The following is a 16,237-nucleotide window of genomic DNA, read 5'->3' as shown; positions in this document are numbered from 1 at the left end:
GGGGAGGGGCAGGTCAGCCCCAGTAATGTGTTTTTATAATACCTTCCCCAGAAGGCCATAGGTTGGCTCCAAGAAACCTTATGGTAGTCTGGGTGGGCTAGAGAAACAAATTCATAGACACTCATATGTGTATAAGAAAGATCTTTATATACAAGAGCAATTGAATATTGAGAAAGCATCCCAGCCCAGACCAGATCAAGTCCATGAGTTGAATATTAGCCCGTAAATCCGATATTTGCCCATGAATTCCTCTTGAGACTCACGCAACACAAACAATGAAGCTGAATGCAGGAAGATCACAAGCCAGTGCGTGGAAAATCTTGTGGATCCATGGGAGTGAAGCCTCTCAATGCTGGCCAGGGTTTCCATGTGGCTCCTTCAGCCCCAGGGCTCTAGCATAGCTCCCTGTGTCTTCTCAAACAGAAATGTCTTGCAGGGAGTGTGTGTGCCCCACCTCCAGGGAGCCATTTATTTCCTTAGTGCCTCCCAATGAGGTCATCAAGTTGTGACCTGATTGACAGGCTAAACTCCACCCCTTCACTCTTAATGCTCTCAAACTGACAACAGATTATGTAACTACCACAATCCTCCAAAGTGATGCTCCCACAGTCCTATCTGTAGACTGAATTCCTTAGCAACACCTACCTCTTAGCCAAACATGTTTCTACCTGGGCCTCTTCATAAATGAAAGGGGGAAAGAGGACCGAGACATTGTCCTATAGAGATTTCCACATCTGGAGGAAGCCTTTTATAGTAAAGGTTGTTTTGAAGTGCCTAAATTCAGAGTCAAAAACTCGTAAGTTAAAGGTGGACAACCTTAAGGAATAACCTAGCAAAATTCTTACATTGAAAATATGGAGAAATAGAAATTCATAGAAGAACGACTTTCTCAGGAGCATATATGAGGGGGTACCCCCCAAAAAAACAGATCCCCCCAAAGCTATGTATTTAAATTTTTACAAAACAACCTTGTCACCTGCAAAGTAATCTCCATTTATATACTTACCGTATATACTCATGGATAAGCCAAGTTTTTCAGCATATTTTTATATGCGGTTTTTGTGGTAAAATTAGGTGCCTTGGCTGATATTCGGGTTGGCCTATACTCGAGTATATACAGTAATACATTTGTTAAATCTGTGGTTCCATTCTTGGAAACATTTTTAAACACATGTTTGGATGGCGACAGCATCTCCCTTATCTTTTACTTCGCCTCTTCCAAGTCAGCAAATTGCTGTCCTTTCATGTCCCTCTGCCTTTGAGGAAACAAAGAGAAGTCACACAGAGTGAGGTCAGGTGAGTCAGGTGCCTGGGGCAAGAGAGACATGCTGTTTTTGGCCAAAAACTGGCACACTGGCTGCATGAGCAGGTGCATGTCGTGGTGGCAATACCAGTCCCCCGTCTGCCACAAATCAGGCCTTTTTTGCCACACACAGTTACACAATCTTTTCAGAACCACTAAATAGAAAGCTTGATTAACAGTCTGACCTGGTAGAATGAACTCCAAATGCACTATCCCCCTCACATCAGTGTAGCTTTTATCTGTTTGCTTGTTTTTTTTGGGGGAAGATATATATATATATGTAATTTCTTATAAAAACTTTTTATTGTGATTTGAGTCAAAGTTTACAGAGCAAACTTGGTTTCCATTCCCATTTCATATATGCTCATCTATCTTTTGATTTGTGCCTTTGATTGCAATCCCCGCTTTCTCCCTATGTTTACCATTTTCATTCATCCTTCTTTTCTGCCCCTGCCTTCTGCACTTCATCCCTGGGCAGATGCTGCCATTTTGATCTTGTGTGGTTGGATGCTGCAAGGAGCCCTTCCTGGTATCAACATTCACCGGATAGACCTCTCCCCTCTGCCACGGAACAGCTGGGAGGCTCAAACTGCTCATCTTGTGGTTAGCTGCTTGGTGGGTGGTCCACATGCCATTAGGACTCCCACTCCTGAAGAGATTTAAAGTCTCAGAAACCCCAAGGGGCAAGTTCTACCTTGTCATGTAAAACCACGACAAGTTGGGCTTGACTTGAGGGCAGGCAATAGCCTTTGCGATGGGGAAATGGGAGGCTTCCTACTTTGTTCTTTTTCTTAAATAATGCTTTATTTATCCAAAGTATTTTTCCTTTTCATATAAAATTGGTAATTAGTTTTTCCATCTCTTTAAAGAGAGATGATGAAATCTGCCTTCGAATTACATTATATTTGTAGATCACTTTGGAAAATATTGACATTTCGCAATGCTGTCTTCCTATCCATAAGTATGGTATATTCTTTTACTGATACAGGTTTTTTTTGACTTCTTGGAATAATGTTTTGTAGTTTTCTTTGTCTAGGCCTTTCGTGTCTCTGGCTGAATTTATTCCTAATATTTGATCTTTCTTGAGGTGCCATGGTGGCACAGAGGGGGTGTGTGTTGGAGTGCTCCTTGGGAGATAGATGAAGCTGCGTGCTCCTGGCAAGACTTACATCTCAGAAATCTAGGGAGCAGTTCTACCCTGTCTCACAGGATTTCTATGAGTCCGAATTGACTTGATGGCAAAGTGTATGGTAAGTCCTTCATGTTTTGGGTAACTATTATAAATGATATTGCTCTTCAGATTTCCTTGTTAATGTAGAGTATAGGTTCCCAAAATTATGTACCCTATCATCTACTTTACAAGGGAGAAAAATTATTCAGCATTCTTCTTGGCAATTAAAAAAATTTTTTTTTAACTATAGCCCATAATCTCGGATAAAGTGTAGCTATCTGTTTTTTCAGTTTCCCTGGATTGTTAGAGTGCCTCCAAGGGAGTGGTCTCACTCACTTTGGGAAATAATGGGCTAGAAGGGCCAAGGGTACTTGAGCCCTGAAGTCATAGCTCTACATTTCTGTAGGTATAAAGACTATCTTATTAGGTATTTGTGCAAGTAAAGCATTTTGTATCTTCCCTATTACCACACAAAGGAGCCCTGCCTGCATAATGGGTAACATGTTGGGCAGATAATGATAAAGTCAGCAGTTCAAACCACCAGCCACTCCTTGGGAGAAGGCTGATACTTTCTACTCCCATAGAGAATTGCAGTCTTGGAAGCCCACAGGGGCAGTTCTACTCTGTCCTGTGGAGTTGCTCAGAGCCAGCAACGACTTGATGGCAATGAATTGGAGTTTTGGAACATCTGCTTTTGTAGCCCTCATGGATTGTTCCTTTGCTCCCAGGGTGCAGAATCGCCCACTTTGGGAAACACTGGTGCTGAGGAATCCAGCTAATTTGTGTGTGTTGATCTTGTATCCTGTTACTTTCCTGAAGCCTTTTGTTTTATTTTGGTCATTTTCTTGTTGAGCTTTTAGTATTTTCCTCTTTATAGGATCATATAATTTGCAAATGGAGATCATTTCATTCTTTGTTGATTTAAATGACTTTTACTTTCCTTTCTTGCCTTATTGTTCTGGCTAGGGTTTCCAGTGCAGTATTATGTAGGAGCCACACATGAAGGCATCCTTGTCTGGTTCCACTCAGTTTCTCTTGAGAATAATGCTGGCTATTGGTTTTGCATACATGTCTTTAATTGTGTTGAGGAATTTCTCTTCTATTCTTATTTTGCTGAACATTTTAGCAAGAGTAGATGTCAGATGATGCCAACAATTGTACAACAGTGATTGACACAATCGATGTATGTATGGATTGTGATAAGAGTTGTACGAGCCCCCAATAAAATGATTTTTTTTTAAAGAGTAGATGTCAGGTTTTACTAGATACCTTTTCTACATAGATTGATATGATCATATGGTTATTTTTCTTTGTTTTATGAGGTGGGCTATAATACTTGTTTTTTCCTAATGTTGAACCAGTCTTGTACACCTGCCATGAATACCACTGGTCATAATATATGAAATTTTTATATGCTGTAGGACTCCCTTGGATAGGATTTTTTCAAGAACTTTTGAGTCTATCAACGGACACAGTGACTATAACAATGGGCGCAAATATGCCAGTGCTTGTGAGGATGGCAAAGGGCTAGGTAGTGTTTTGGTGTGTTTTATATAGGGTCTCTCTGAGTTGGAACCAACTCAGCCGCGACTCACAATGAGTTCATAAAGGATATTGGCCTATGGTTTTCTTTTGTAGCGTCTTGACCGCGGTTTGGTATTATGTTATTCTGCATCAGAGGATGCACACAGGCATATTCCGTCTCTTTATGTGCTCTGAGTGGCGTGAGTAAGATTGCCCTCAGCTCTTCTCCTCATGTTTGGTAGAATTCGCCCTGAGTTAGGACTTTCCAAATTGGGGATGTTTTTATGACATCCAATTTCTTCTTTTGTGAAGAAGATTGTGTTAGTTTTTGGAGGTCACGTGTTTCTAAAATGTGTCCGATTCTTCTAGGTTTTTATGGTTTTACTGCTCTGCATAGTGTTCTGTTATTTTCGTTCCAGTTGGTTCTGCTGCAGCAGCATCTATTTGTCATTCAGAGCGTCTCTTTTCCGTTGTTAAATTGACAGTTGTATGAATCCTCTCCAAGAACCAACTTCTAGTCTCATTGAGTCTTTCCATTGTTTTACCCTTCATTTATTCTGCTCTAGTCTTTGTTCCCTTTGGTCTGGTGACCGTAGGCTTCCTTTGCTTTGCTCCTTCGTGTGTCTCAGCAGCTAGCAGAATATCTGGTGCTCGTGACATATTTGTTGAATGAACAAAAGAATGAATATATAATGATTGGATGACTAGAAATAGGAAAACTATTTCTCCATGATTGTTTTTATTATTCAGTCATAAAGATTCAGGAAGTGATTCACGATATTATTGGCAGCTACATATAGGTTGATGGCAGCACATCCAACCTTGCTGCACCAAGTATAGACTGTGGAGCCGCAGGATCACCACCACCTGGGAGCTTGGTAGAAATGTAAACTCAGGCTCGACCTCAGATCTGCTGAAATGGAATCTGCATTTTAAGAAAATAGTCCCATGTGACTGATGGCCAATTAAAGTCGAAAAGCACTGGTCTTGAGCAATGGTCTCAATCTGGACTGTATGTTGGAATCACCTGGGTAATTTTTAAAAAGACTGATGTCTGAGTCCTACCCGCAGAGATTCCGACCTACGAGTCTGGAGTGGGTCTCGACAAGGCCCGGGGTGTAGAGGGGAAATGACTGACTTAGATCGCTGAGACTCGAATCGTGTCTGTCTTGGTGCAAACGGAGTGGCGTGCTGATATCACCGACCTCACCTTATTTCAGAACATCAGCTTTCAGTTCCTCATTTGTGGTCTCAAGAGAGAATTTTGTCTTAGTTACCTTCCATAACACAGATACCACAGCGGATGGCTTTTAAGAACAGCAATTTATGTTTTTCCACAGTCTAGAAGGTTAAAGGTGCAAATCAGGCTCTTGGCCCGCATCCTGCCTTGTTGGTAGACCGGAGTCTTCCCTGATGTTTTGGCTCATAGGTGATCTTCACGTGGCATAGCTTTTCGCTCTGAGTCCACTCTGGTCTTTTACAACTCAACAGTGATCCCCTTTAGGACTCACGGTACACAGGTCTGATCGAATCAAAAGTAAAACCTTGTTTCTAAACAGGTACTCAAACCAGAACTCAATGGTCACTGAGTTTCTCTCAACTCATGGCAACTGTAGGTCTTCCTGAGTACAACAGAGCTCCACAGGGCTTCCACAGGTACCGGGGCCAGGAATTCAATATATAGCTTGGGGTGACAGAATTCAGTCTACAGCATCCTTCTAGGTAGCTGTTTTTAACACCAGGAAATACCCTCATTCTATATCTACTGGTTCTGACAGTCTCAGTATCAGGGAATAAACACTGAACATCGTCAACCCCTTGGAGGAATGATGATCCAGTGGCCTTTGCAGGCAGAAAAGTCAGTACGCAGAGCGACTCTGAGAACTTCAGGGTCAGTTTGTAGGTACACACAGGGAAGCCTTCTCCATAGGTGATCAAACGGGTCACCGCTCCCTGTCCTGCGTCCTGTACTACAAGGGCTTATGAGTTTCAACTATTCCTGCCTCTGAAGCTGCCACACCCACTGGCTGAAATAGTCATTTCTTGGGTAACTTCATTGCAAAAGTTGGGGGGTGGAACTGACTTCTGAGTGTGACCCCAAAGATAAGCACCTTGAATCTGAAGTTCAGTTCCTAAAGCTGCACAATAGAGAGGCATGAAAGGATGCTGAAGTAGCAATGACTAACTGATAGCAAGAAGAGATTCTGGAAAGATATAGAAAACATATCCAGTTTTCACTGACCCACTGGACTCTCTCTTACAGCTGAAGCCTCGGGTTCTCATGACTCCTTTAGGCCTCTCCCCTCCATGGAGCACCCCTGAGCCTGACCTCAGCAACATCCCTCAGGATGCAGCCACCATACCCAGCTTGGCAGCCCCACAGCCTCTCACAGGTAAGTCTGCAGAATAAGATCCAGCAGGTAACAAAGCAGCCCACCTTCTAACACTTATTTTAAGAACAATAGAGCTGCATCTGAGAAAACACCACATGAAGAATTTGGTGCTTCTTTTAGCTGGACAGCAGATAGGATGGGCAGATTCCTCTAGAACATAATTTTCTCTGTAGGACCTACCCCAGTGCTTGGTATGAAGGTCCCTTATTCATTGTGATTTCCTTCAACATCTCTGATGAATGGAAGGACATACAGCCTGTAGGGTGGAAAGAGCACAGAGAGACCTGGGTACAAATCCCTGTTCCACCACCATTTATAGACTTAGCCAGGCTGAGTCAGACTCTATTTCTTAATTAGTAACACAATAATCATGCCCAACTAAAAAGCTTATCTTGAGAATCAGATAAAGTATGCAAACCATTTGCCATTGAGTTGATTGTGACCCATGGCGACCCCATATGTGTCAAAGTTGAATGGTGCCCTGGAAGGTTGTCAATCACTCTGACCTTTAGGAAGTGGATTGATTGCCAGGACTTTCTTCCAAGGTGCTGCTGAGTGGGTTCAAACCATCCACCTTTCCATGAGTAGCTGAGTGCATTCATTGTTTACGCCATCCAGGAGCAAAACAAGTAAAGTGCTCAGAGGAGCTCTTTTTTTAAATGTACTTTTCCTGTTAATCTTTAACCTTTTTCAAAATACTATTGGTCGCATTGGAAAGTCCCTGGCCCACAATCCTTTGCACAGGTGCGTTCTGAGGTGAGGTGCTCATACCCTGGTGCAGGCAGTGTTAGACGGAGCAATGGTAGATGAACGGAGTCATCGACGTGCCGTAGTCAAACCCATGAAAGTAGACTTAGCCGGGCTAAGTAGACTTAACCTGTCTAATGCATAAGCCAGTCAGAGCAGGGACTCTTGACTGGCTCCCTCTAAGGCAAGCCTGCACCCTATCAAAGACAAGAAACTTTTAAGATCCGAATAAACAGGGAAATCCCATTTAGTTCTGTCTCGTGGGTTTTTATCAAATATATGACTTATTAAGACCTATTCTTATTTCATCCTTTAAATTTTTTGACTTCTAAGGTAAATCTTATTTACGACCCCTACAGTATATCCTTTAAATGTACGTGGTGTATTGATAAAGCCAAGAACAGGTGGTTACATGCTGGGCTGATAACCACAAGGTCAGCACTTCAAAACCACCAACCGCTCCTCAGGAGAAAGACGAGGCTTTCTACTCCTATGAAGAGTTTAAGTCTTAGACACCCACTGGGGAAGTCCTACCTAAAGGGTCGTGGTGAATAGGAATTGACTCACGGGCAAATTAAATTTTTTGTTTTTAATTTTTAAGACAAAAATCATACATTTGGGACATGTTTGCTGATGGGTGTATTGTTTTTAAAGTGTGGAGACCATTGATCAGATTCCTCAAAATGGGCAGTGGAATGAGTGCCCCTTGCTGTGAGCTTAGAGTTCCTGTCATTGTCTGGGAAGGAGTGCGTGAGAAGACTGGATTCTCTTTTGAACTGCACTGAACTGAGTCTCCAAGGGATAAGCAGCAGCTTGACTTTTGTTTTCTTCCACAGATGACCAGAGAAATCGCAAACAGTAGGTGCTTGGTGGCGCCGTTAGAGGGCCGGGAGATTGTGTCTGTGCACATGCCCGGCACTATAATCATGTCTGCACAGTAGCCCACACGAGCCTCTGTAACCTGTCATTCAAGTTTGAGAACATGTATCAGCGTGGGCCCCCTGTCGCCTCCCAGGAGGCTCCCTTAAGAAAAGGCCCAGAAGGTGGGGTGTCAGGTGCTTTTGCCTCTTGCTTCCTATGTTGGAAACCACTTTTTTTCCCAAGGCCGAGGGTGTAGGGGGTGATGGAAGCTGCGGCACCTGGGGCAGCCCAATGGCCTGATGCACATCCGGGTCTCTGTTTCCACAGTCTGCCTGTACATCAACAAGCAAGTCAACGCAGGGCCGTACCTGGAGAGGAGGAAGGTGCAGCAGCTCCCGGAACACTTCGGGCCTGAGAGACCGTCGGCGGTCCTGCAGCAGGCCGTGCAGGCCTGCATTGACTGTGCCCACCAGCAGAAGCTGGTCTTCTCCCTGGTCATGCAGGGCTATGGCGGCGAGATAGTGCCCGGTAAGACTCTGAGGAGGTTGTATGAGAGGGCCATTTGGGGTTTGCTGAAGAGGGAAGCAGCCATACTCGGTGACAGTGGTTTGGGCCAAGTCTTCCATCTGCTGGGCTCTGGGGACCATAATGACCTTGGGTGCTGGGGCTTCTTCCAGAGCCTGAGGAAAAGGTGCTTCCAGACCTGACAGGAGTACTGGGCCCCTGAGGTCTCATCCTTCACTCTTCCTTTTCTCTTCCCCTGTGTCAGTCCGGGTAGACTAGAGAAACAGATCCAGAGACTCACATGTGTACAAGAAAAAGCTTTATTTAAAGAGGAATGGAAGATTAAGAAAACATCCCAGCCCAGTCCAGATCAAGTCCATAAGTCCAATATTAGCCCATATGTCTGGTACCAGTCTATAAATTCCTCTTCAGACTCACACAACACATACTATGATGCCGAATGCAGGAAGATCACAGGCCAGTGGGTCGAAAGTCTTGTGGATCCAGTGGCAGTGGAAGCATCTCAGCGCTGGCAGGGCTCTCCATGTGGCTCCTTTAGCTCCAGGGCTCTGGCTCCATCAGCATAGCTCCATTTGCTTGTCAACAAGAATGTGTAGCAGAGAGAGAGTGTGTGTGACCCACCTCCAGGGAGGAAGACAGAGTTCCCAGAATCCTCGGGAAAAGGCCATGCCCACACAGAGGCATGATTGGCTATGACCCGATCGACAGACCAGACTCCACCCCTATTACCTATTTAACAAATTGACATGAAATTATGTAACTACCACATCCCCACTATATCCAACCCATCAGGAAATGCTATTCTACCTTTCAAATAGATCCAGAATCCAACCACATTTCCTTACCCGTACCAACTCTCTTGGTTCTTCAGAAATCTCATGCACATCCTGCCCCGTCTCAGTCAACATCTTTCATAGCCTTCTCTCACTTAGGAGCAAAGCCCAAGTCCCTGCCAGGTGACCTCTTCAGTCTTTCCCAGTCCTTCGCTTCGGCTGTGGTGCAGGGGCTCCTTGCTGTTCGTGTGTGTCCTCGGCTCATGCTCCTGACTCGGGTTCTTTACATTGTCATTCTCTCTGCCTGGAAGCTCTTCCCTGTATGTCTACCTGATTTGCTCCCATACTTCCTTGAGGTTCCTTCTCGAAAGCCACTTATCAGAGCCCTTTCCCTAGTGTCCTGTTTAGACTCTCAGTCCCTGCCACCCTCTATCCTCTCTCACTCTACTCCCGTCCTGCTTTCGTAGCGCAAGAATCACCCTGCATAAGGAGCCCTGATGGCATCGTGGACAGGCATGGGGCTGCTAACTGCCAGGTGGTTGCCTGAAACCACCAGCCTCTCTGTGGGAGAAGGATGGGGTTGTCTACTCCCATAGAGTGACAGTCTCAGAAACTCAGGGGGATAATTCTACCCTATCCTACAGGGTCACTGTGATTTGGCATCGACTCGATGGCAGTGAGTTTAGGGCTTGGTTTTGATCGCCACACATGGAGAAAGCTCCGGCCTTCATGCTACCTTACAAGGGTGTGTGTTTATTGTTTGTTTACTTTTAAATAAGAGCTTAGGATCAGAAGAAGAAGAAGAAGAAAATCTCCATTCTCCCATCAGTTCTCCAATTTGGCAGGAGTCGAAGTAGATGTTGAGGTTGACACCCATCGACAAGGGTAGACTCAGAAGCACGCTCTCTTCAGATGCTTGCCTGCAGGGGCCTGTGCAGGCTGTCTGCAGAAGGGGCGCTGCACCTGCCCTCGTGCCCTGCAAGTCCAGGACCTTCCGAGAGGCCTCAACTCTAGCAGAGTGTCCTCTGTGGCCCAGCATCCGTGACACATCCCCATGACACCAGGGAAAAGGGAGGAGAATCACCAGCAATAGGTCAGCGAAGGAGACCCTTTCGGCTAAGAAAATAGGCAGGCACGCGTGGCAGGGTGGGAGTTGCCTGTCCAGAAGAGCCAAAGCAGGGGTTTCTTCTTTACCTCCAGGTGTCCAAGGCTTGGGCGATGGAGAGAGTGTTCAGCACAGCTTCCCAAGCTCTGCTGGACCTTGCTCATCTAGCAATCCCTCTGAACAGGACCCTGCTTCTGACGCGCTGGTAATGGGTTAGAACAGAACTTGGCTAGCCCTAGGCCCAGGTTCCTGACCTGCGGTGATTTTTAAGAGGCCTCAGAAGATGCCAACAGAGACAAGGCGATGGCCAGGAGGAAGAAGTAGAGGACCAAGAGAGGGCAGGAGAATCCTGTCGCCAGACCCTGTGAGAGCCCTTTGGTGGCACTTCAGGTTTCCCTCTGAGAGCCGGGCTCCCGATCCGGCTTCTACCTGGGACCAAGGACTGATTCCCTGGCCTCACAGAACGGTTTAAGTCATAGGTATGGAGCTCAGAGACAGCACCTCCCTTCCGGCGTGTCCGTCCCCTTCAGTGCAGCCTGCTGTCACTATGTTGTTTCATTTTCAGTTGACTTTTCATTTATTATCAACTTTTTGATCTTTAAAAAAAATCATTTTATTGGGGTCTCTTACAGCTCTTATCACAATCCATCCATCCATTGTGTCAAGCACATTTGTACATTTGTTGCCATCATCATGTTCAAAACATTTGCTTTCTACTTGAGCCCTTGGTACCAGCTCATTTCCTCCCTTCCTCATGAACCCTTGATCATTTATAAAAATCTTTTTCATTCTTGCACGGACCACTGTCTCCCTTCACTCACTTTTCTGTTGTGCGTCCCCCTGGGAGAGGGTTCTATGTCGATCATTGTGATGGTTGCCCCTTTCTCCCCTCCTGGTATGGCTACTCTCATTATTGGTCCCCGCAGCTGGGACAGTGGACCTCAATTCCCTGCTGTGGCCTTGGGGCCCTTGGCAGTCGCCAGGCATTCTGCAGAGTTTGGCACCAAACAAGAGTGGAGCACAGCCGCACCATGCTTCCCTCGGCCGAGGGACTTCCACAAGGGCCAGCGCCCAGCCGAGCGGGTGCGAAGGCCGCCCTGCCTCCTCCTCCGGGACGCGAGGTGCTTTATGCGACCGACCCCACAGCATGGTTTGGTGGGGGGGGGGAGTAGCTTCGGGAGGAATAGTTCAGACACCCACTTTCCACTTAGACCCTGTTCCCCGAGGCCGGGCTTGCCAATTGTTCCCATGCCACAAAGCACAGAAAGGGTCACTTTGGTGCCACCACTGTGGTGTCCAGGGAGAAAAGTGTCCAGGCTGGAGAAGGCTTTTATGAATCTCTGAGCGCCCAGGGGTGGAAGGGAGCCTATCAGAGTATCATGGAACTTTTAACCCTTTCCCACCCACCTTTGGGGATGTTCTGCCTTGCCTCACCCTGCCGGGGGAACCATTTTAGGATCTCACGAATCCCATGCCCTTTAAGTGGTGGGCTTTTCCCACTTTGTGATCTCCCAGGCACCTTGAGCATGTGCAGTCATTTAGGGAACCAGCCTGATGCCCCAGGAGGGTCTGCGAATTTACTTATCTATTGCTGCCACTCCATTGTAAAGTTTTCTGATGAGTTGACTCATTCCTTTAACATTTTTTATTTTGACTTCCATGTATAATAGGTGCCAATGTATAATAGAAGCATTCCACATAAACTTACATGTGCATTTTTGATACATACATGCTTACATAGAAGTGCACACATCACACAAATGTACTCTTGACAATGAAGACGAATTGGGCACAGTTGACGTTTTTCAATTGCTGTAATAACTTCGCCTGTGGGAAGTTTTGGATCATCCGGATTATCAGTAGGCATAGAGATAGGATTTCTAAGGGAGAGGGGAGCGGAGCCAATGGTCTCCGGTGCTTTTCTTCTCATAGTTCACAGTACCACTTTACCACTTTTCAAATCTGCCTGTAAGCTTAAGTAAAGCAACCGGCGTCTGGATCTATGTTCTCAAGCACCTGGTGTTGCTGACTTCGTTTTGAACATACTCCAGCTAATCCTGCCATTTCTAGATTCCTCGTGATTTCTTTCCTGTTCAAATCCATCAAGTCCGGATTTCTCAGTTCCCCATTTCCTGGTCTGGGAGCTGACGCACATCAGCACGGTCCGTTCTAATCCCAGCATGTTGCTGCAGGGATGATTTCTCTCTCACCGCTCACATCATATTATCCTGATCAAATGCCTGTCATGTGTTCACGTAACTTGCTACTTTTCCCCAGTATCTTCTGCATGCATTTCTGTGTAACTTCCTCCCAGGAAGGCGTCAAACCCAATGAAGTCAAACCCACTGCTCTTGAGTCCATTCTGAGTCATGGTGACCTTATAGGACAGTAGAATGGCCCTGGCGGTTTCTGAGGCTGTCAGTCTGACGAGAACAGAAAGCCCCCTCTTTCTCCTGGCAGCTGGTGGTTTTGGACTGCTGGCCTTGTGGTTAGCAGGCCACTGCATAACCCACCAGGGCTCCCTCAGGAAGGTGAGCCAATGATAACATGGACAATCAAAACCAAACCAACAGCCCAGAGGGTCCCAGGTGCGGTTGATGATAACTAAAATGCATCATCAGCCGGGACTACATACACTGGATGCCAACGGCAGTGCCCTCACTAAAAGGAAGTCTCCACCGTGTGCTTGGGCAGGACAACCTAACCTCCCCAGGGAGCCTCTTGGTCACTCTTTGGCTAGCTCTCCCAATCAGGGTGTATTAAAAATGACAGGCAAGTGCCATGAGAGGCCATGGGACATGGAAAACCACCCAGGTCCTCACTGCAGTTCCTCAACTGTGACGTGGGGTGATAACCTGTGGCTTACTGTCCTCACAGGACTGGTGGAAGCACTTAAGGAGACCACAAGTGTGGCAGCGCTTGTCAAAATAGAAAGCCCACACAAGTGAAGAGAATTGTTTGGACTTATTGGAATGGGCCTTTCCCCTAGCATTCTGCAATCAAAACAAATGATAGACCCCTGCCCCGGCCTCTACCAGCCTTTGCGGGATGTAATGTAAATGAGGCTGCTACCATAGTTGTTGACACCTGAGTGGCAGAGACCGAAGCAGGAATCAGAATGTCCTCTTTGGTGTCTCTTTGTCTCCTGTGTGTCCAGAGCCCAGGTGGCGGGCGTAGTGGTTACAAGTTGGGCCACTAACTACAAGGTCAATAGTTCAAAACCACCAACTGCTCCTGGGAGAAAGATGAGGTTTTCTATCCCCAGTTACAGTTTCAGAAACCCACATGGGTAGTGGTTCTACCCCAACCTCTAGGGTCAGTATGAGTCGGCGTCGACTCCATGGTGCTGAGTTTGGCTTTAGTGTGTCTTCTCTTGATGAAGGTAGTGTGCAACCACATGGACTGTGAGAACTGCAAAAAGGAACCAGTGCGTCTGTTCTAAATTCTGGTAATCCGAGGTCCAGAAGAATTCTCCTTTATAAAAACTCACCCTCGGAAGCTAAAAGTGGACCCTATGGTGACAAGACTAGAGTTGGAGCCATCAATATGAACTCATGTTTATTTAAATAGACACTAGATAGATAGATAGATAAACTATTAATGGGTTGGGTTACAGATATAAGGGACCTTGGTGGCACAGATGGCTGTTTGTCTGCTAGCCAAAAGGTTGGTGGTTTGAATTCAATATACCTGCTGATCTGATTCCTGCTTCCAAAAAGACCTGCTTCCAAAAAAGGCAATAATCAAGAAAGCCCATCAGCTCTGCTTTATCATACAGAGTCATTGTGCGTCTGAAGCAAGTCAACGGTGCCGAGCTGCAGCAGCGCACAGAGACGTGTTCCTTAGCTCTTAGCCGAAAGCACTAAGAACTAAAGGCAGTGCAGTAGCAATCAGTCCCCCAGGGTCCATGTTTTGGATGCTACTTTCCTTCTCAATGTCATTCTTTAGTCATAGCAATGAAGGCTCATTGGAGAAATGGCTGGTTCTAGAGTTGGGGCAAGGAATATGCAAGATGAACCTGAAGACTGTTGTAGTGGCCAAAGCAAAGCGGGTCTAGAAAACGTGGTGATCAATCATACACGAGTTGGGAGTCAGCCTGAGAAAGATCCCAGAGATCAAAGCCGGAGCTATTGACACAGCAAAACAAATAGTATGTCGCATTACCCATAGCACAGAATAGAATTATGTTTATTCTGATATAAACAAGTCATTGAGTACATAAATCCCTGGGGGAGGGGGGACTAACCTTCCTTCTAGAAGAATGCCAAGTAACTTGTAGACTCTCCCCTCTGCAAGAGTTGGAGCTTAATGTCCCCACCACCCTGGAGCTTAATGCCCCCATCACCATCTCACACAGTGGAGATACCTGGCAGGCACCACGTTGGCCAATCAATCGGGGTTAGCTTCACGGTGATAAGTCATGTAGATATCATGTAACTGCTGCCATATGACAATGAGCAAGGCCATTCACTTCTATCATTGTCTTCCTCCAAACTCACAGCCCCAACTTAATCGTGAGAACACCATCCGAGCAACTTAAAGGACTTTAGGCATTTCCAAAAAGACCTGACTGCCCTTCGAAACAGTCCAGACAGGAAAACACAGAAAGACCCCCAAACTGTCCAGAGTGCACTAAGGAGGCATTATGACTTCATGCAATGCAATCCACTGCTTTGGATCCTGGAAATAACATACCGTATATACTCGAGATAAGCCGACTTGAATACCAACTGAGGAACCTAATTTTACCACAAAACTACATTAAAATTGTGCTGAAAAACTCGACTTATACTCGAGTGTATAGGTATATTAATTTATATATTCATGAAAACAAACGAGACACTAGTGAGGGAAAAAAAGAGTGAAGCGAAAATAAAGCCCAGTTGCCATTATGACTCAGGATGACCCCATGTGTAGGGTCTATAGGGTTTTCAAAGGCTGATTGGGGTTTTTTGCTAAGACGATCACCAGGATTCCCTTTGGAGGTACCTCTGGATAGACTCCAGCCTCCAACATTTTGGTTAGGGACTGAGCCTGTTAACTGCTTGTACCACGCAGGGACTGCAAAGCGAGCCTGTCTAAGAACACACCAACACGAACCACGCCCGCCTCCCCGGGGCTGGCTGGTGGCCGGTTTCCCCGAGCCCAGTTCTCAGTGGCTGTGTCTGTGGTTTTCCAGTCTCGGCCTCCTTCGATGGGAAACAGCACCTGCGGAGTCTGCCCGTGGTCAACAGCATCGGGTATGTCCTTCGCTTCCTGGCCAAGCTGTGCAGAAGTCTCCTGTGTGATGACCTCTTCAGCCACCAGCCCATCCCCAAGGGCTCCAGTGCCTCTGAGCAAGCCCCGGAGACTGTGGATGGGAGGACAGAGTCAGGTAGGCCTAGTCCTGCTTCCATCTGCCAGCAGGTCACCCCTACAGTCCTGGGTTCTCTCCCCTTCCAGGGCAGGGGAGGCTGGTGTTGAGGAAAAGAACCCCAAGCCTTCAGAGTTCTCCTGCTGGCAGCCACGGGTGCCCAGGGGCATTCAGGCCCGGCTGGGACTAGAGTCCCTACATGATCCCCATCCCAGGCTGCAGCTGACATAGCCGTCAAGTCTACCTTGACTCATGGCAACCCTGGGTGGGCCAGTGTTGAACTGTGGGCCAAAGGGCTTTCAATAATGGGCTTTACAGCAGTAGAACACCAAGTCACTCTTTGGAGGCACCTGGCGGTGGACTCAAGGCTGTAACCTTGTGGTTAGCAGCTGTGTGTATTGCTCTGAGGCCTAGGTTGCTAGAATACAGGCATCGTGTGGGGTTAAGGGGAGAGGGGCTCCCCACAAATCATCACAGGTCTG

General features: G+C 46.5%; 1 protein-coding gene across 2 annotated transcripts in view; it reads left to right on the top strand.

The window, feature by feature from the left end:
* The window catches only part of SCML4 (Scm polycomb group protein like 4), a 54,528-nt gene that overhangs the window by 14,669 nt on the left and 23,622 nt on the right, over positions 1 to 16,237 (top strand). The window contains exons 2-4 of one of the 2 annotated variants that reach the window (XM_030886862.2): positions 6,262 to 6,391; positions 8,327 to 8,527; positions 15,582 to 15,771. In XM_030886862.2, the coding sequence (XP_030742722.1) occupies positions 6,262 to 6,391; positions 8,327 to 8,527; positions 15,582 to 15,771 (521 nt within the window). Of the gene's footprint in view, positions 1 to 6,261; positions 6,392 to 8,326; positions 8,528 to 15,581; positions 15,777 to 16,237 lie in introns of both variants that reach the window. The other variant, XM_004696237.2, reaches the window with a different exon arrangement.

The sequence above is a fragment of the Echinops telfairi genome, unplaced genomic scaffold, assembly GCF_000313985.2.
Source record: "Echinops telfairi isolate 266 unplaced genomic scaffold, ASM31398v2 ScPeMD7_3533;HRSCAF=4204_0, whole genome shotgun sequence".
NCBI classification, from domain to species: Eukaryota; Metazoa; Chordata; class Mammalia; order Afrosoricida; family Tenrecidae; genus Echinops; species Echinops telfairi.
Note: the sequence above shows the minus strand (reverse complement) of the source record. Positions and strands in the feature narration are given on the sequence as shown.